Source organism: Panthera uncia, chromosome X, assembly GCF_023721935.1.
Source record: "Panthera uncia isolate 11264 chromosome X, Puncia_PCG_1.0, whole genome shotgun sequence".
In the NCBI taxonomy this organism is placed as follows: domain Eukaryota; kingdom Metazoa; phylum Chordata; class Mammalia; order Carnivora; family Felidae; genus Panthera; species Panthera uncia.
The window spans coordinates 54,491,922-54,514,159 of NC_064817.1; the positions used below are offsets into that span (position 1 = coordinate 54,491,922).

Sequence of the window (22,238 nt, forward strand, 5' to 3'; positions counted from 1 at the left end):
TAAAAGTCAAAATGCTTTAATTCAGAAAATTTCATGTAACAACAAGAAAACAGGGTTTGACAAAACAGAAACAAGAACTCAAGATAAAGTCTGGCAAGAATTTAGGTATTCAACATCTTCAAGTAGATGTCAGCTTGTCTGCTTAGATGCCTTATTCCAGCTCTTCTCACTCTTCGTTGAAAACTGAGCCCTTGCTTTTGCTTAATGCTTCCACCAGCTCGCCATACAGAGTATTCATCTAGGAAAGAGAACAGCAAATAGATTTCCTGAGAGATGCAAGGTGATAGCACGGAAGTCTAACCTTGACCTTCTGAGTTCTGAGGAACCACTTTGGGGAAAAAATATAGTACTCTCTTAGGGAAGAAGGACCCCATAGCACCAGGTCCATTTGCTAGGGACAGGCAGCTATTGTAAGGGAGGTGGTACTTAAAACATAAAATATCCCCTGCCCTTATTTGGTAGCAAGACTTTTTTTTCCCCACCAAGCTTCTCCTGGTTAGCTAATGGCCTAAAAGTCTGCAACTAGTTTCTAGAGAAAATACTTTCGTAAACAGTGATCTTTTGCATGGTGCTCAGTCCTTCCCTACTTGCACTGGCATTGACAGTGATGCATCTTTCCTGAGCTCTGTCTTGGCATTCTTCTAATTTTTTTAATGTTTATTTTTGAGGAAGAGGTGGGGGAAATGAGAGAGAGAACACACATGCCCAAGTGGGGGAGGGGCAGAGAGAGAAGGGGACAGAGGATCCGAAGCAGCCTCCATGCTGTCAGTGCAGAGCTTGATGTGGGGCTTAAACACACGAACCCGTGAGATCATGACTTGAGCCAAAGTCAGACACTCAACCCACTGAGCCACCTAGGCGCCCCTATCTCGGCATTCTTCTTATTTAGATTCCATTTGCTATCCTTAAGTTCCCCTCTGTTCATCGCCCTTCCTGGTTTCCACTCTAAAACATTACTGTTTACAGTCCCCTAACTCTTGCTGTTCTATGGAACCACTGTGAGGAACAATGATCATGATTCTTTCCCAGACAAGGAAGGTAGGACTGAGTCTTTACTGAGTGCCCAGATAGAACCTCTCTGCTCCCCGAGTCATATCATCCACCCCTACTCTCTCCCTCCTCACCTGAGTTTCATAGTTTCTCTTGAGGGAGCCAAGGTGGTCAAGAAAATGCAGTGAAAGGTCACACCATTTTTCTGCAGATACATACTTCTTCCCACCGTACATATATATCCCAATATTCCAGGACTTGACCATCAGCCAGAGAGTCTCTGATTCTGGGTAGTCTTCCTGAAATCCAAGAACAGTGGGTTTATAGTTATTACTGTCACAGTCATTGTAGCACTGACTGTATCAGTGCTGTACCCCATTATTACTAAGCAAACAATGGGTGCTCTGCTAACGCGAAGAAGGAGCCACAGCCTCCATGAACAATCTTGTATTCCTTGAAGGTAGGAGGAGAGCATCTTAAAAGTTTGTCAGCTGTACATAAGGCAAGACGACTTCATGAAGGGACACATAAATTGAAAAAGCTCTGAGGCCTGCTTGGACTCATTCCTGGTCTTGTCTAAGCAGGAGAAAAGCCTCTATACTGTCTGGGGCTTCTCTTGGTGCTGTCCTCTGTCGATTATCTCACCAACACCTACCCCTAATTTTCAGAGAAGTGTGTCAAGAAGCAGTTTTTAAAATTTTTTAAAAATGTTTCCTTATTTTTGAGAGAGAGACAGAGCATGAGTAGGGGAGGGGCAGAGAGGGAGGGAGACACAGAATCTGAAGCAGGCTCCAGGCTCTGAACCGTCAGAACAGAGCCCAATACAGGGCTTGAACCCACAGACCATGAGATAATGACCTGAGCTGACACTCAACCAACAGAACCATCCAGGCACCCCTAGAATTTCGGTCTTTAAAAGCAATGGGAAACCACAGAAGATTAAGCAAGGTCACATATTTGAAAATTTAAAAGATCATTCTGGTTGCTGGATGGAGAAAGGTATAAATGAAAGCAAGAGATGCAAGGAAACCAGCTAAAAGTTTCCTACAGTAGCTGAGGTAAAAGATGATAACTTGTGGGGTTCCTGGGTGGCTCAGGCGGTTGAATGTCCGACTTCATCTCAGGCCATGATCTCACGGCTCATGAGTTCGAACCCCGCATCGGGCTCTGTGCTGACAGCTCAGAGCCTGGAGCCTGCTTCGGATTCTGTCTCCCTCTCTCTGCCCCTCCCCCGCTCACACTCTGTCTCTCTCTCCCTCAAGAATAAATAAACATTTAAAAAAGTTAAAAAAAAAGATGATAACTTGAACTAGGTTTGGGACAGTGGAATATGGGAGGTGAATGAATTTGAGATATTTAGGAGGCAGAATTGACAAGACTTGGTGATATATTAGAAATGGGGGATGATTCCTAGATGCCTGGCTTGGGCAACTGGAAGAATGATGGCGCCATTCAATGAGTTAGGGAACACTGCAGGAGTTTTATTTTCATTTGTATTAGCTGCCCTCATGTCCAGTGTTGCTCAGGAGAATCATTAATCTTCAGTAAAGTAATGCATCAGTGCAGCTACTCACTCCAGAGTGACATGGACTGGCCTATGTGAAATACAAGTCACTGATGGCAAATAGAGGTGTTTGCTCTTAGGACTTTCTGGGGCTCATGATCGAAGCCAGTTTTTTCTATCTTTAACATCATAATAAATACGGCCGTCGTGAATATCTCTAATAAAACTGTAGGTGTTCTGGAACACGAATGCCTACATTTATAGGCTCTCCTCAGTGTTCCTGAAGTGATAATTGTGTACATCAGTTTTATTGAGATATAATTCACATACCATAAAATTTACCTACTTAAAGTATACAATTCAGTGGTTTTTATATTCACAGAGTTCTGTAATCATCACCACAATTAATTTTTATCCCCTTTAAAGGAAACCCTGTGCCATTAGCAGTCACTCTCCATTTCCCCCCATACCCACCCTACATCTCTGGGCAACCAGTAATCTAATTTCTCTCTCTTACAGATTGGCCTATTCTGGACATTTCAGATAAACGGAGTCACACAGTATATGTACTCCTTTATAACCAGCATATTTCACTTAGCATAATGCTTTCCAGATCCATCCATGTTGCAGCATGTGGCAATAATTAATTCCTTTTTATGGCAAAGTCTGTTTCCCTCACATGTGAAGCTTCTTACGTTGCTTCTCAGAGGACACAGACTCTGTTCTCATAGATTGCCCTTCCCCTTGGGAAAAATCTCTAAGCCCCTGCTCCAGAGCTTTGAGGGGGGACAGTGGACCCTTTTTTTTCTGAGTGATACACCTGCTTTTAGAGGTTACTGGGTAAGGTGGTAGTTTCTAGTGTTTTTGGCTTGCCTCTTTGGGTGTGGAACCTCTGCCCTAAGAGTTAGCTGAGGCAAGGGCTCCAGTGGTCTGACTTGCCTAAGGTAGGTCCTTTGCCCCACAAGTGGGGTTGGGTAAAGGAAGGGAAGCCTCATTCTTTTGGCCATACTTGCTCAAAATTGAGCTTTTGCAGCCTGGAGCTGAAGGTGGGATAGTAAGTCCTGGCAGCCTGCTGTTCTTTGTGGGACACCATATCCCTTGACTGGGAGACTGAGGAAAGTGAGAGCATTGTTTCCTTGGCCACACTTTCCTGGGGTGGAGCTTGCTAATGCAATGCTGAGCTGGGGGTAGGACAGGGAGGGAGTAGGTCATGGCTCCAGTACTATGGACTCTCAAGGTTCTTATCAAGATTTAGTAGATTTTCTTGAATGGATCCTTCTTCATCTTCTATATGCTCTTAAAAAAATTTCCAAAGACTTTAAATAGCTGTTTTTCCTATAATTTTCACCAATATGGCTGTTTTTCTGGGGAACATATCCATTTAGATTCTCATAGATTTAGATATTCCAGAAGTAGAAGTCTCTAGAAACCTTTTGTTACTGGTAAAGAAACTGATGCCAAGAGAGGCAGTGCCATCTGCCTAAGGCCACACAGTGTGTCTGTGGCACAGATGAGAGTAGAGGCCAGGGGCACTTACTCTTGATTGAGTGCTCCTTTGACCTTATATATTTTTAACATTATCCCAAACACACGCTCTAATTTAGAGAAAAATCTCTCCATTTTCACCTGATTTATCAATGAAATGTATTTTTGTTTATACAGATTTCCTTGATTAATTGTGTGGTTGAACAACTTTTGCATGTGTTTTATTAGGCAATTGCATGTCTTCTTTTGTAGCTTACCTGGTCACAGCTTTTGCCCGTTTTTTCTAGTGTAGGTAACCTTTTTCTTATTGATTTTTAACTCAAAAATGGATACATAGATCAATGGAGCAGAAAAGAGACCCCAGAAATAGACCCATGATTATATGGTCAATTAATCTATGACAAAGGAGGTAAGAATATACAATGGGGAAAAGACAGCATTTTCAATAAATGGTGCTGGGAAAACTGGACAGTCACATGTAAAAGAATGAAAATGGACCGCTTTTTAACACCATACACAAAAATAAACTCAAAATGGATTAAAGACCTAAATGTAAGCCTGAAACCATAAAAATCCTAGAAGAGAACACAGGCAGTACCTTCTCTGACACTGGCCATAGCGACATTTTTCTAGATGTTTCCAAAGGCAAGGGAAACAAAAGCAAAAATAAATTATTGGGACTACTTATAAATAAAAAGCTTTTGCACAGCAAAGAAAACCATCAACAAAACAAAAAGACAACCTACTGAATGGGGGGGGGGATATTGCAAATCATTTATCTGATAAGGTGTTAATATCCAAAATATATTAAAAACGTACACAACTCAACCCCCCCCAAAACAAACAATCCAATTAAAAAGTGGACAGAGGGGGTGCCTGGGTGGCTCAACAAGTTAAGTGTCTGACTTCAACTTGGGTCATGAGCTCATGGTTCGTGAGTTCGAGCCCCGCATCAGGCTCTCTACTATCAGCACGGAGCCTGCTTTGGAACTTTGGTCTCCCCCTCTCTCTCAAGAATAAATAAACATTAAAAAAAGGGACCTGAGTAGACATTTTCCAAAGGAGACATACAGATGGCCAACAGACACATGAAAAGATGTTCAACATTACTAATCATCAGGGAAATGCAAATCAAAGCCATATCACCTTATACCAGTTAGAATGGCTAAAATCAAAATGACAAGTTATAGCAAGTGTTGGCAAGGATGTGAAAAAATAGGAACCCTCATGCATTCTTGGTAGGAATGCAAACTGGTGCAGCCATTGTGGAAAACAGTATAGAGATCCCTCAAAAAATTAAAAATAGAAATACCATATGATCCAATAATTCCATAATGTGAGTATTTTACCCAAAGAAAACAAGAATACTAATTAAAAAATATATATATATACACCCCTATGTTTTACTGCAGCATTATAGCCAAGTATAAAGCAACATAAATGTCTGACAGATGAATGGGTAAGGAAAATGTGGTACACACACGCACACACACACACATACACACACAAACACACACAGTGGAATATTACATAGCAATAAAAAGGATGAGATTGTGCCACTTAAGACAACATGGATGGATGAACCTGGAAGGTATTACGCTAAGTGAAATAAGTCAGACTGAAAAAGACAAACACCATATGATTCTACTCATAAGTGGAATCTAAAAAAAAAAAAACCCCAAAAATAAATGAATAAACAAACAAAAAGCATAATCAGACCTATAAATGCAGAGAACTAACTGATTATTGCCAGAGGGGAGGGAGGTGGGGGGTTGGGCAAAATAGATCAAGGGGAGAGAGAGATAAAGGCTTCCAGTTATGGAATGAATGATTCACGGGAATAAAAAGCACAGCATAAGGAATACAGGCAATGATATTGTAATAGTGATATAATGGAACAGATGGTATCTACACTTGTGTTGAACATAGCATAATGTATACACTTGTCAAATCACTAAGTTGTACACCTGAAACTAACAATATTATGTGTCAACTGTACTAAAAAAAATAAAAATAAAAATGTTACAAATATTTTATCCAAGTCTGTGGCTTATTTTAAAGTTTTCTATGGTATCTTGGGTCATTTATTAATTTTATGTAACTGAATCTATTTTTATTCTGTACCAGCTTCTGGATGGGTCCTCTCCACCCCAGAGTTAAAAAAAGTACTTTCCTATATTTCTCCTAATACCTTTACAGCTTTGATTTTATGTTTAGTTTCTTAATCCATCTGGATATTCTTTCTTTCTTTTGGTGGTCATTTTGGTACATGGTATGAGGTAAAAACAGTGTGAATACTTACCACTTATATACTACTTATTATGTGCTAGACACCTAAGTACTTTACATGTATTAATACTACTAACAACACTGTAATATTACAGATGAGGAGACAGAGGCACAGAGAGTTAGGTAACAGAACTCACATACAGCTAATAAATGGTATAGCCAGATTTTAAGATGGGCAGTCTGGCTCCAAAGTCTGTGCTCAACCACTGTGTTATAATGCCTCTCAGTTTACAGGTAAGGATTTAACTTTACTTTTTAAATTGTCCTAATGTCATGTTTTAAATAGATCATCCTCTCAGTGATTTAATATACCTCCTTCATTCCATACTAAATTCTCATAGGTATGTGGTCTTTTTCTGGGTTCTATCCTCTCCTATTACTATTTATGATTTCATTTAAGCGAAAATCATACTTTTTTTTTTGACAGAGAGAGAGAGGGCGCAAGTGAGTATGGGGCAGAGAGAGAGGGAGAGAGAAGTGGGGCTTATCTGAAGCAGGGCTCGTGTTCACCTGAAGAACAGCTTGAGCTCACCCGGTGTGGGACTCAAACTCTTGAACCATGAGATCATGATGTGAGCTGAAGTCAGATGCTTAACCACTGAGCCACCCAGGTGCCATAAACTAATACCATATTCTTAAAATTAATAACACTTTATAATTTTTATATTTGATAGGACAAATCTTGCCTTGTTCTTTTGCAAAGATGTATTAGCTATTGTGGCTTATTTCCTTTGGGGAAAGAATTTTAGAATTATCAAGTTTCACTAAAAAAATCCTATTAAGAAATCTTATTGAGATTTTTATTTTGATTGAATTTAGGGAAACTGATCCCTATTAAGCCATCCAGGAACATGGTATTTTGTTGGAGACCTATGCCTTTTTTTAGAGTAGAAAGGGAAGATACGTAGAAAGACAGAGACTGAAAATAATGGAGAGATATTAAGGTACTTCAAGAAGTATAAGGAGATTGAACTAACAGTTTAAGGTTGAGGGAATCTCTCTTCTTTTGAGAAAAAGGTTAAGATGAGTAAAGAGGTACAGTGGCAAAACATTATGTTTGAGACATGGGGCAATGGAGGAACTCACACTTGATGCCCTTGATCTTCTCAATTAGAAAGATACAATGAGGCCATCTGCTGGGGTCATTGTGAAGTAGTTCTAAGTTTTTATGAAAGTAGGAAAGGCAGAAAAAACCTGAAGCAGACATTTTACTTGAGTTTGGAAAAAACTTGAGTGCAAGAATTCTGAGTGTTAAGAACCCATTTAAAACTCAACATAGGGGCGCCTGGGTGGCTCAGTCGGTTGAGCGGCCGACTTCGGCTCAGGTCATGATCTCACGGTCCGTGAGTTCGAGCCCCGTGTCAGGCTCTGTGCTGACAGCTTGGAGCCTGGAGCCTGTTTCGGATTCTGTGTCTCCCTCTCTCTGACCTTCCCCCGTTCATGCTCTGTCTCTCTCTGTCTCAAAAATAAATAAATGTTTAAAAAAAAAACTCAACATAAATTTGTATTAGTTCTGTGCTTTTCTCTAGTGATTCTGCTTCTTAATATCAGGAGAAGAACTGATATTGGTGGGTCATTAGGCTAGAAAAAAATTAAACGGGAGGTATAACCAAATGAAAGAAAGAAAGAAAGAAAGAAAGAAAGAAAGAAAGAAAAAGAAAAGGAAACGGAAAAAAAGGAATGTGGCTAGACTGGACTATAAGAGAATGGGAAGGGTTGAGTTATTTGAAGTATAAGTGACAGCAAAGAACAAGTATGGAGAAGTAAGAGAGATTATAGTAACTCGAAAAACTTTGAGTTAACAATCTTGGAAGTGGAGCTTATATGGGGTACAGACAGAGGCTAAAGAAGGGCAAAAAACTGTGAAGTGGATGAATAGATAACAGGGATGCCAAAGTCATCTGAAAGTCATCTTGGTAAACTGAAGTTACCAAGGAAGGAAAAACTGGCTCAGAAAGTGCTAGTTCATGACAACACTGATAACTAAAAGATAGAAGACACAGATTACAAGTGAAGAGAAGCAGCAAGAAGATGGTGTGTAACAAGTACAAAGGAAGCAAGGATTCAGGTAATTTAGTTCCTTCTTCTGATGAGAAAAACGGAATGGGAGAAGATGAGACCTCCACAAAAACAATTAGTGACAGACATATCTTGAGGAAAGATCTTGCTTTGTTCTAAGAGGAAGAGGGAGAAGAGGTAAAGATTGATAATAAGGAGAATATTGCCTACATTTGTGTGTGGGAAAACACTGTCTTTTTGGGGGGGGGTGGTGGTGGATGAAATTAGAGGTAGCCTTTAGAGTGAGGGTAAGGATTTAGAAAATGCAGAGCTTTTAGAAATCTAGAGGGAAAAAGAGATTTGGGGGAAAAGGACTGATAAAGTTTGTGTTTTAGGGAGATACATTTAATAGAGATGAACAGGTAAAACTGGAGAAGAGAAGAAAGAGTTACAGACCACTTAGGAAACCAACTACAGAAATCCAGAAGAGACACAATATCAAAGCCTGAATCAAAGATATATTTGCCTGAACCTCAATTCCAGTTTCAAGGAGATGTGAAGCTTGGAAGAAGAAAGATTTAGATGAAGGAAAACCCAAGGACCATTGTGCTATGAAGGAAGTGCACTGGGTTCAATTCTCAGCTTTGCTGTTACATAGTTGTATGAGCTTGTGTTAGATATTTAATCTTTCAATGCCTCAGTTTACAAATTAATGGAATAAATAACCTTTTTCAAAGATCATTAATTTCACTTCTAAATTCTATCAGACAATGAAGCTTTACCTTTCATTTACTTTAGATCCCAAGTCTTGTTTATAAACTATTTTAAGATTGGCAGAAGTAGTAATTCTTTCAGTTGAACTAAAAGATCAAATGTGAGATGTTAAGATGATACCGACAAATGAGTAAGCAGTGTTTCTCAATCTTTAAAGTGCATACAAGTCACATGGGAATACTGTTAAAATGTAGATTCTGACTCATTTGGTCTGGGATGGGGCACAAGATTCTACACTACTCATAAGCTCCCAGGGGATGTTGATGCTGCTGGTCCATGGACTATACTCTGAGGAGCAAACTCCTAGAAAATGTAGCTCAGTAGTTTGGACCACCTTAGCCTCCCTTGTAAAAGAATAGAGGCTGATTTCTTCTGGGCTTCTTCCTGGTTATGCAACATGCCTTTGTGACTCTTTGTGACTCTGATGTCAGCTACGAGGGTTTGGTTTGTCCCTTCTATTTAAGTGTAGGGATTCCCCACTCCCCATTATCTATGTTTCTGTATGGTGAGAAAAATGAACCAGGGAACATCCACTTCTATGAGATGGAGTAGATGTACTCATCCCTATTCCTTCTAAGTAGAACTAAAACCCTAGACATAAAATAAACATAAGACTCAAAAAAGACACTATTCATAAACATAAGGAGACTGAAAGGTAGAGAGAAGAAAGATTGGTTAGAGACCTTGGGGCCAAGGAATGATACAGTGGTGAGTTCTCTGGGTTTTCATTTGCTTCATATAGCTCAGAGTTGGTGGTACAGATGCCAACAGGCATAGACAAACCAAAGCCCCAAGAAAAGACTGTTCTCTCTAGACAAAGGACCAGAAAAAGGGCAGCAATGCAAGACAGAAAACCTTTAGACATTAACGGCTCTAATATAGCTGAACATCACAGAAAAGCCTGTGATCCCAGCCCCACCCACTCCAGAAAAAGCTAACTGGGGAGCCTAAATTTTTCCCCTTGTGAGGGTGTAAGGAGGCACCCTGCATAGTATCAGAAGGCCAGATAGGGAGACAAGACTTTCATATCCAATGGCTGGTAATAAGGCATTCCCCTACCCCCTGAAATATCAGTGGAACCTACATTTCCACCCCCAGAGAAGGTGGAACAAAGGAGGAACAAAGTCTGTAAACACTCATGAAGAGGCAGGACTTTCACCATCACACAGCAGATAATGAGGCCACCTCTATCATGGTGTTAATGGAGACCATGTGGGATACTATCTCCACCCAGCAGTAACAAGGAATCCTCCACCCTAAGTATCAATGGAGGCCAAGTGGGGAACCTGAGCATCTACTTCCACCTAGAAGTAATAACGTCATACTCTCTTCCCTGGCATAGCAGTGTCAGAAAAATCCAGCTGAAACAGAGGTTTAAATGAGATCCAGAATTTCAGAAACATAATATGAAAATGTCCATGTTTCAATAAAAAAAACCACTCATTAGACCAAGAACCAGGAAGAACTCAAAACTGAATTAAATCAATTGATGCTAGCACCAAGGTTAGAGAAATGTCAATATCTGACAAAGATTTTAAAGTAACCATCACAGCACAGTGAAGGAAACAAAACAAAACTAAAAGGCAACCTATAGAATGGGAGAAGATATTTGCAAATGACATATCCAATAAAGGGTTAGTATCCAAAATATATAAAGAACTTGTAAAACTCAACACCCTCAAAACAAATAAGCCAATACAAAAATGGACAGAAGACATGAAGAGACATTTTCCCAAAGACATACAGATGGCCAACAGACACATGAAAAATGCTCAACATCACTCATCATCAGGGAAATACATATCAAAACTACAATGAGATGCCACTTCACACCTGTAAGATTGGCTAAAATCAACAACACAAGAAATAATAGGTGTTGGCGAGGCTATGGAGAATGGGGAGGAACCCTCATGCTCTGTTTATGGAAATGCAAACTGGTACAGACAGTCTGGAAAACAGTATGGAGGTTCCTCAAAAAGTTAAAAATAGAACTATCCTATGATCCAGCAATTACAGTACTAGGTATTTACCCAAAGAACACAAAAATACTAACTCGAAGGGATACGTGCACCCTGATGTTTATAGCAGCATTATATACAATAGCCAAATTATGGAAAGAGCCCAAATGTCCAATGACTGATGAATGGATAAAGAAGAGGGGGTGTGCGCGTATATATATATATATATATACACACACACACACACACACACACATACATACATACAATGGAATATTACTCAGCCATCAAAAAGAATGAAATCTTGGGGCATCTGGGTGGCTCAGTTGGCTAAGCGTCTGACTTTGGCTCAAGTCATGATCTCATGGCTTGTGGGTTCAAGCCCTGCATCAGGCTCTCTGCTGTCAGCACAGAGCCCACTTGGGTTCCTGTCTCCCCCTCTCTCTGTCCCTCCCTAGCTCGTGCTGTCTCAAAAATAAATAAAAACATCAAAAAAATTAAATCTTGCCATTTGCAACGATGTGGATAAAGCTAGAGAGTATTATGCTAAGTGAAATAAGTCAGTCAGAAAAGACAAATGCCATACAATTTCATTCATTGTGGAATTTAAGAAACAAACAATCAATTATAGGGGGAAAAATGAGAGGCAAACAGGAAAGATTCTTTTTGTTTTTTTTAAAGAATCTGTTCTCCTTTTTTTTTCAGAGTCTTTTTTTTTTAAGTTTATTTATTTTTAAAAGAGAGAGAAAGAGAGAGAACGAGTGGAGGGACAGAGAGAGAGAATCCCAAGCATGCTCTGCACTGTCAGCATGGAGCCTGATTCAGGGCTTGAACTCATGAACTGTAAGATTATGACCTCAGGTGAAATCAAGAGTCAGATGCTTAACTGACTGAGCCCCCCCCCCCCCAGGTGCTCCAGGAAAGAGATTCTTAACTATAGAGAACTGATAGTTACCAGAGGGGAGGGAGGGGGATAGGTTAAATAGGTGGTGGGGATTAAGGAATGCACTTGTTATGATGATCACTGGATATTGTACTGAAGTGTTGAATCACTGAATTGTACACCTGAAACTAATATTATACTGTATGTTAACTAACTGCAACTTAAATTAAAACTGGGGTGCCTGGGTGGCTAAGGTGGTTAAGCATCCGACTTCAGCTCAGGTCATAATCTCACAGTTCATGGGTTCGAGCCCCATGGTGGGCTCTGTGCTGACAGCTCAGAGCCTGCTTCAGATTCTGTGTCTCCTTCTCTCTCTGCCCCTCCCCTGCTCAAACTCTGTCTCACTCTCTTTCTCAAAAATAAACATTAAAAAATTTAAAAAATATAAATTAAAACTTAAAAAATCATAAAATGTTTCAGTAATGTACATACTTCATAGAAAAAAATGGGAAGTCTCAGAAAAAAATAAAAAACAGAAGATATAAAGATCATACGGAAATCTTAGAACTGAAAAATATTATAGCTGAAACAAAAACCTCCACTAATAGGTTCAACAGCAGAATGGAGGAGGCAGAGGAAAGATCAGTGAACTCAAAGACAGAACAACAGAAATTACTGAATCTGAACAACAGAGAGAAATAGGCAAAAAATAATAGAATAAAGCCACCAGGGACTCGTGGAACAATAACAAAGGTTCTAACCTTCCTGTCATTGGAGTCCCAGAAAGAGGAGAAAGAGGGTGGGGGCTGAAAAAGTACTCAAAGAAATTATATCTGAAAACTTACCAAATTTGGCAAAGATATAAACCTACAGATTCACAAAGCAGAGTGAACCCCAAACAATACAAACCCAAAGAAATCTACCCAAGAGACATCACAGTCCAGCTTCTGAAACCAAAGACAAAGGAAAAATGTTGAAGGAGGTCAAAGAAAAATAACACTTTATTTATAGAAAGAAAACAAGTTGAAGATTAGCAGATTTCTCACCAGAAGCCTTGGAGGCCTGAGAGGAGTGGCACAGTATTTTTGAAGTACTGAATGAAAAGGATCATCAACCTGGAATGCTATAACCAACAAAAACATCTTTTGGGAATGAAGGGGGGATAGAGACATTATCAGATAAAGGGAAACTATGAGAATTTATCAACAGAGCTTCTCTAAAAATAATGTCTAAAGGAAGCTCTCTAAACAAAAGAAATGATAGAAAAGGTACCCTGCAACATCAAAAAGGAAGAAAGAAAATGATAAGCCTGCATTTTTATATTATGTAAATACAATAAAATACAATTCCTTCTTCTTTTGAGTTTTCTCAATTATTTTATTTATATTTTTTAAATGTTTATTTATTTGCTTTGAGAGAGAGAGAGAAGGCACAAATGGGCAGTGGAGAGGCAGAGAGAGAAGCCCAAGCTTCTCCTAAGCTCAGGTCATGATCTGCACTGACAGTGCAGAGCCCAATTTGGGGCTTGATCTGACAAACTGCAAGATCATGACCTGAGCCAAAATCAAGAGTTGGATGCTTGACCAACTGAGTCACCCAGGCATCCCAAGTTTTCTAAATTATGGTTGAAGGATTAAGTAAAAATTATAACACTGATGTAGTTCTAAATGTAGGTACAGGAAAATTTAGGACAATTATAAGTGGGGGAAGGTAAAGAGAAGTAAGGTTTCTATACTTCACTTGAACTGGTAACATGATGACAGATGTAGACAGTAGTAAGTTTTACACACACACACACACACACACACACACACACGTATGCACTCTGTAATACCTAGAGCAACCACTAAAAAAGAAGCTGTACAAAGAAATACAGTTAATAATACTACAGATGATGCAACATGGAATTCTAAAAAATGTTCAAGTAATTCACAGGAAGGCAGGAAAGAGAAAAGAGAAATGAAAAACAGAGAGAACAAAACAAACAAAACAAAAAACAAAAAAATGAAGTGGCAGACTTACACCCTAACAGATTAGTGATCTAAACATACTGATTAAAAGACAGAGATTAGTTGGGGCGCCTGGGTGGCTCAGTCGGTGGAGCATCCAACTTTGGTTCAGGTCATGATCTCACGGCTTATGAGTTCAAGTCCCACATGGGGCTCTGTGCTGTCAGCTCAGAGACTGGAGCCTGCTTCGGATTCTGTGTCTCCTCTCTCTGCCCCTTCCCCACTCGTGCTCTGTCTCTCTCTCAAAAATAAATAAACATTAAAAAAAATTTAAAAATTAGCAAAGTGGACTAAAAAATGTGCTGTCTATATGCAGTCTACAAGAAATTCACTTCAAATATACAATTGTAGGGGCACTTGGGTGGCTCAGTCGGTTGGGCGTCTGACTTCAGCTCAGGTCATGATCTCATGGCTTGTGGATTCGAGCCCTGCATCGGGCTCTGTGCTGACAGCTCAGAGCCTGGAGCCTGCTTCAGATTTTGTGTTCCTCTCTTGCTCTGCCCGTCACCCGCTCATGATCTGTCTCTCTCTCTCTCTCTCTCTTAAGAATAAATAAAACATTAAAAAATATATACAATTGTAGGCAGGCTGAAAGTAAAAAGATGGAAACAGGTATAACACATAAACATTAATCTCTGCTGCTCCCCCATTCATGTACTTGCTCTCTCTCTCTCCCCCCTTTCAAAGTTAAGTACATAAACATTTTAAAAAAGAATTCTCAAAACTGAACAGTAAACAAGCAAAACAATCCAATTACAAAATGGACAAAAGGCATGAACAGGCATTTCACCAGAGAAGATACAGAAGGCAAATAAGCACATGAAAAGATGGTCAGCATCATTAGCAATTAGGAAAATGCAAATTAAAAACACAGTAAGATATTGTGACACACCTATCAGAATGGCTAAAATAAAACAAAGGTGGCAACACCAAATACTGACAAGGATGTAGAGATTCCATATTATTCACACATTTCTGGCAAGAATGTAAAATGTTACAGACACTCTGGAAAACAGTTTGGTAGTTTCTTTAAAATCTAAACATGCAATTACTATATGAGCCTGCAATTGCCTTCTTAGGTACTATTCCAAAAAAATGAAGACTCATGTTCACACAAAAACCTGTACACAAATGTTGACAGCAGCTTTATTTGTAATAGCCCCAAACTGGAAACAGTGCAGATGTCCTTCAATAGGTGAATGGTTAAGCGAACTCTGCTACATCCATACCATGGAATACTACTTAGCCAAAAAAGAGATGAAATACTGATATAACCAACAACTTGAAACTTGAAGAATTTCCAGAGAATTCTGCTGACTGACAAAAAGCTAATCTCAAAAGGTTATATACTATATCATTCCTAATCTCAAAAATTATATACTGTATGATTCAATTGATAGAACATTATGGAAATGACAAAATTATAGAAATCGATAATAGCTTCATGGTTGCCAGGAAATAAGGAGGGGCTGGGGTGGGAAAGAATTGGGTGGACGCTATAAAAGGGCAACATGAGGTATCCCTGTGATGGAAAAGTTCTGTGTCTTGACTGTAATAATGTCAACATCCTGGTTGTGATACTGTTTTATAAGATTTTACCACTGGGGAAACTGGGTAAAGCATATCTAAGATCTCTTATATTTAATTCTTATGACTGCAAGTGAATCTACAGTTATTTCAAAATAAAATTTTAACTTAGAAAAACAACCAGAGCAATCCATTTTCTCTTAAAAATAATCTAGAATATCAACCTACTGTATATAATCTTGCCTGCTTAAGCATAAAAGTCATCCAACCTGGTTTTTCATTGCCAGTAGCTTCTGAATACCAACTTGAGCCTTTTCCTTTGAACGGAATCCTAGTAAGAGCAGGTAAGGAAGATGTGTGTTCTGGTGGAAAGAGCCCTGGAACTGAGGTCAGATGATCTGAGTTCTAGTCCTCTCATTCATTAACCATATGACCTTAGGGAAATTGGTAACTTGACTTTTTTGGAAGGCAGCTATGCTCACCACTATATGACCAATGTGGTAACTTGACTTTTTTAAATCTTAAAAATTTCCTCATTGTCAAGGTTAATAATACAGCACTCTCTACTTCACAGAATTGCTGGTGGGGGGGGGAAGGAGGGGATCGTATGAAATAATGGAGGTAAGAATGCTTTGTAAAATATAAAGCACGATACTGTGAGACACGAGGTTTTATATCTGTGCCATAGCCATTTTGCCAAGTATGGAGGCATTTGATAAAGGTTATCTGCTCAATAAATAATGAATGAGTGCCTGGTCATTAGAAAAGTCAAACAAGGGCAGAATTTTCTCTCAAGCATTTAAAACAAAGGAGATACACAACACATCCAATTGAAAGGAAAAAGCAACATATACTCTATAAAGAGCCAAGGGTATTACTAAAATAATCTCTGTATAAGGAACTATACCTTCCCGTCATGTTTCAGGGGATGAGCAATAATGGATGGGAGACTTATCAAAAAAGTAGAAAAAACATTAAGCTCTCCAGCAGGAAACCTAAGAGCCAGAGAGATGGAACAGTAAGAGACAGAATAAAAGTGGCACAAAAATGCTCAGAGTAGTTTGGGCCTTATATAGAGACTATGGAAATGGATCAATTTGGATTTACAGTAAAATTTAATTTTAGTTTGTATTAGTTACTATGGCAAACACATCTGAAGGTCCAGATGAGGCTCATGGCTTAGAAATAGAATTTTCTCTTCTTCCCAAAAGAAAGTAAAAAAATATACACATCCAAAATGTTCAATGCTAAAGTTTTTTTTTAAAACTTAAATTCACACAGGCCATAATTACATAGCTCCAGGAGAATTCTAGGTTTTTGAAGTCGATGCTGGTTTGTACCAGGTTGTCACCCTACTATATTGTTCTGCCATCTGCTGTGGATTGCAGATATTTTTATATGAAGAGGTAACTGAGCCTAAAGCAGGGTCAGGATCCTCAGTCATTAACATGGACTCAAATAATGACTTTCTGAGTGACTTTAAGCAAGTCGTTTAACCTTACTATTTTATAGCTCCCCTATAATAACAATACCACCTTACATGTGTATAAGCTGTTTATATAAGGTTTACAACACATATTATTATTTCAACTGATCCTTAAAACCTCAGTGTGGGAATCAAAGAAGGTATTATTTCCATTTTACAAATGAGAAAACTGAAGTCAAACAGCATAGGAAGGATATCCATATGGAAAGTCAAACAAATAAAAGACTTACCTTACACCATCAACAAAACTGAAAACTCAAAATGGATCATAAACATGTATTTAAGGGATAAAAGCATAAAAACTTCTACAAGAAAACACAGGAGAAAATCTTTGTAAATTTGAGACAGGCAAAGATTTCTTATCATGGCCAAAATATGAACCATAAAAGAAAAAACTGATAAATTAGACTTCATGAAAACTTAGAACTTTTGCTTTTCAAATGATGTCATTAAGAAAATGAAAAGACAAGCCAAAGACTGGGAGAAAACATTTACAAACTGTATGTTTGATAAAGGATTTATACCTATAATATATAAATAATTCTTACAACTCAACAAGAACCCAATTTTTAAAATGGGAAAATAACCATAGACATTTTTCCAAAGAAGGTAGACAAACGATCAATAAACACATAAAAAAAATATCAACACCATTAACCATCAAGGAAATGCGAATCAAAATCACAACAAGCTGCCACCACACACCTACTAAAATGGTTATAACAAAGAAGATGGACAGTAACAAGTGTTGATGAGGATGTGGGGAAATTAGAACCCTCATACACTGCTGGTAGGAATGTAAAATAGTGCAACCACTTTGGAAAACAGATTGTAGCTCCTCCAAAAGTTAAACATGAAGTTACCATATGACCCAGAAATTCATGTATTCAAGAGAACTGAAAACATATGTCCACATAAAGACTTGTACACAAATGTCATAGCAGTATTATTCATAATAGCTAAAAAGTGGAACCAACTCAAATGTCTACCAGCTATTGAGTCAGTGCAAAAAGAAAATGTGACATATCCCATTAAGTAGAATATAATATTCTATTTATTCAGCAATAGGAAGGATTAAAATACTGATACATGCTTCAACATGCACCAGCCTCAAAAATATTATGCTAAATTGAAAGAAGCCACACACAAGAGATCACGTATTGCATGGTCTCATTCATATCAAGGGTCCAGAAAGAGAAAATCTACAGAGATAGAAAGCAGATCAGTGGTCGCCTGGGCCTGCAGGTAGGAACAGGGATTGACTGCAAATAGGTAAGAAGAAACTTTGTGGTAATAGAAATATTCTATAACTGGATTGTGGTGACAGTTGCATAACACTATAAATTTACTATAATCACTGAATGGTACACATGTAAAGGGTGCATTTTGTGATATGTAAATCACACCTCAATAAAGCTAATTTAAAAATCATTGAATAAACCTGTGCTGAAAAGAAAAAAATCAACAGAGGAGGGACTAAAATACAGGTCCTCAGTGTTCCTCCTTCTCTATTACCTGCTTCTGAGAAATGGAAGGAATAACAATAAGGTTTTTCAAAGGCTTAGTACCTCACTGGGAAGTAACAATTCTACCAGGTTTTGAAAACACAAATAATTTAAAATACCAGGTGGTACTGTTATTTTCACTTAATCCATAGTATACTTGTATCAGAAATTTTCTACTTTTAACTATTTACATTTCATAAACCAAGGGAAATTTTATAATATTTAAGTATATTGTAATATGAACTTATTTACCCTAAAATTCATATCAGAAAGCACTAATTCTGTGTAATTTCTAACACAAAAGACAGTTCTTTAAAATTAGCTGATGGCTTAATATCACTGTTCGACTTACGGTGTGGCTAATAAAGCTCAGAGCATCTTCAAAATAACCCCAAATTTCTTCTGGGGGACAGAGTTCTGTACTTGGCACCCCATCTGGCACCAAGAGGTTAATCAAGTTTCGCACACATTTGCTGAAATCAAAAAGAGAAAACTCATCCCATAAGGAAATAAATCATTGGCTTCGTGGCTAAGATAAGTAAAATCTGGATCTCATCCCAGACTACGAGCTTCAAAACACTTCTGTTCTTCCCTCATTTTTATCTGGCCTCCAACCTCAGAAGACAGATTTTTGAAGCTATAAAAGGGGCTGACCAATCCTCCTTTTTATTATGCCTATGGTTTCTTTCACCTTTTTTTAGTTTCCTGCATCAAGGAGTAGTGGCTGTTTATTATATTTTATGAGCTGGTTCAATCTATAGGCACTTTAAAGCATCTCTTTATATCCTCAAACGGGCAAGGAAATTGGGATTTAACCTGGGAATAATTCCAGGAGAACTGTTTCTCACGTCTCAGAAAAGAAAGTCTGTAATAAAGTTTTCCGCAGAAAACTCACATAGCATCATTTTCCTCCATGTCTAGGTACAGAAAACATAAAATATGTAATAAATAATATTTTGTACTATGATGTACAGCACTTACTGGTCCTTAAAGAAAGGTGCTTAGGAAAAATAAACGTCTGAGGCAAAACTAGCAAAATGTCAACATTTGTTAAATTTGGGTGGTGGATACACTGGTGTTTGTTATATTAATCTCTGAAAGGTATTCAATAATTTTATCATATATATAGTCTCACAACAAAGAAGCAACTTTCTCCCTTTTTTTCTCTTTTGGGAAAACCAGACTCTGTGACATAACTAATTCTTGGTCTATAATACAACTCTAAATATGAAGCTGTTCTGAGGGCTTTTTAGTTCAAGAGTCTACAGGAGTGCCCCTGATCAACTTTTAAATTGGACCAGTTGAGTATGATTGATGACTTATATAGCTCTTTTGACTATCGAAAAGCTTGGCTTCAGTGCTGAGTTACATTTACTAACCTGTATTTCACAGCATCAATTGATTGTTTCTTTTTGTAGAGCAATAAAGCCCTATTCAAGGCCTTCAGAGCAATGGAAGGATAGTGTGCAGGCTTTTCCACTGCTAACACTATAAGAGGGAAAGAAAAAAGGCTGTGAACACCATAGTCTCATCCATCACCATTTTCATCCCAGGCTACAACTTGATTTTTCTAATGAAACTAGCCTGAAACAGATGAACACAAACCAACCAACCAACAAAAAAAAACCCACAAAAATTAATTTAATGAAATGATGAGTCCATGGTGGCTTTCAGAGAAAGTTTATAGTTTCTGGGCAAAGTAATATGGTAGGGTTATCAGGATTGTCTTTTATTCAGCAAACATCAAGAGAACCTACTGTTTCTGTGACCCTACACATAGTCATATAGGTAAAGCAATAATCTTATGAACCAGAGTCAAGGAGGGGCACACCAAGATGGAAACAAAAAGCATACCAGTAAAAGAGCAATAATCAAAAACAGATTTATACAATATACTGCTTTGGTCTGATACTATAAATAGTATAGTATTTATACTATAAATAGCCTGAATTTATACTATGAATAGCCTGAAAAAGTCCTGCTGTTCATCTGCCTCAATCCAGATCCAATGTTTATCTGCCTCACTTTAATGACTGAGTTAACTGAAAGATACAGTGCTGTATAAACTAACTGTGGTTTTATTTCAAGCAAAGTAAAAGAGAGTTTCCAAATCGTTTCATTTAGTCAGTCAATATTTCTTGGGTATCACCATGGGCAGAATATTATATCAGGTGGCATATAACACATGATATGAGATAGTTTTCATTCATGTTTGTTAGACTGAATTAAAAAAAAAAAGTTTTGAGGTATAGCACCGATAAAATAAACTGAATTCCTCTGTAATTGGAGATCCATTATACAAGGAGAAGTGGTCACCATCACATGTCTACAAAGTATAGACCACGGGCTCCATGTCTCTAGAATTTTGTCTTGCAAGATAAGGAAAAGCAAATGTGACCTTTGTGCACCTGGGGCTATCTAATACCTTTATTAACCACACATAGGCTCCCAAGGAGGGTGAGGGAGAAAAAAGGGAAAATAATTAGGTTATTTCCTGCAGCATATTCCCATACAGGCTCTGGGACCCCAACGACTACTTACTTAGAGCCCAACCAAAAATTTGAGAGTGGTAATTGTGTTAAAAAAATATTACCAGTATTTCTTTGTACACTTTTTTTGGGGAAAGATTATATTTTTAAGTAATCTCTACACCCAACATGGGGCTTGAACCTACAACCCCAAGATCCAGAGTCACATGCTCTACCAACTGAGTCAGCCTGGTGCTCCTCTTTGTACACTTTAATAAATTGCTGAGATTGCATTACCTTTGATTAGTGAAGCAACTGACTGTCATTTCTAGCTACCTGAGTAAAACTAACTTTCTGAAGGTTAAGCTCCCTCTACTGTGTAGTTATATAATTCAATTCCACACCTAGAATGACCATTGATTATGATTAATGCACTTCACTCAGGTTTATAAGTACAACAAATACAAGCACTTATTTTTCATGACCTTAAGGAGTTTATAGTCTCATATAAATAAAAAGATAAATGCATAAATGATTATAATACATGACAGTTCAAGAATGCCATTAGAGAAGGAGAAACATTATTATTATTTCCCATCTGAGGGCAAAGAATGAAGAATAGAGACTGGAATAAAAAGTATTACAATCTAAATGGGTAGGTACCAGCCTACCAAAAACATAAATATAGCACTTACAGGCAATTGTTTCAAATGTTTTACTTTCCAAATGAGGCAGTTCCCACAGTGATTCCAGGAAACTGTCAAGTAATGGATCATTCATTTTGGCTTTAACTTCAAACTCATATAGCAGAAGCAGTGTCTCACATGGATCACCTGAGAAGTTCCCTAAGAAGGAGGCAAAAATGCAACATTCTCTGTGATTACATTTTATTATTCTATTCCAAGCTCTCTTCTGGGGAGATTTTCCTGTTGAGGAAAATTAATTTTATTTACAATTTGAAGACTGTCCCAGGTTCTGTATATAGATTTTTCACATTTTTAAAATTATAAAAAATGTTTATTTCTTTTCAGAGAGAGAGAGAATACCAGAGGGGAAGGGGCAGAGAGATGGAGGGAGAGAGAGAATCCCAAGCAGGCTCTGCATAGTGCAGAGTCCAACACAGGGCTCGATCTCATGAACTGTGAGATCATGACCTGAGCTGATATGAAGAGTCAGAAACTTAACCAACTTAACCAACCAAGGCAACCCAGATTTTTTATATGTTTAAATCTACAAACTCACCAATTCTTTCAGCACCCTATAATGCATTCAGCAGCATTGCTTACATTTCTTGAAATTATTGCCATGATGTTCCTGAATAGCCTGAAAAAGTCCTGCTGTTCATCTGCCTCAATCCAGATC

At 38.1% G+C, this 22,238-nt stretch overlaps 1 protein-coding gene across 1 annotated transcript in view; it reads right to left on the minus strand.

Moving 5' to 3' along the window:
• TEX11 (testis expressed 11) overlaps positions 1-22,238 on the minus strand; it is a 247,613-nt gene continuing 225,375 nt past the window's right edge. Inside the window, exons 26-30 of the mRNA XM_049643926.1 lie at positions 21,572-21,721; positions 19,788-19,896; positions 18,761-18,881; positions 1,125-1,289; positions 1-238 (exon numbers count right to left, since the gene is read on the minus strand). Of these exons, the coding sequence (XP_049499883.1) occupies positions 167-238; positions 1,125-1,289; positions 18,761-18,881; positions 19,788-19,896; positions 21,572-21,721 (617 nt within the window). The 3' untranslated portion in view covers positions 1-166. The remainder of the gene's footprint in view (positions 239-1,124; positions 1,290-18,760; positions 18,882-19,787; positions 19,897-21,571; positions 21,722-22,238) is intronic.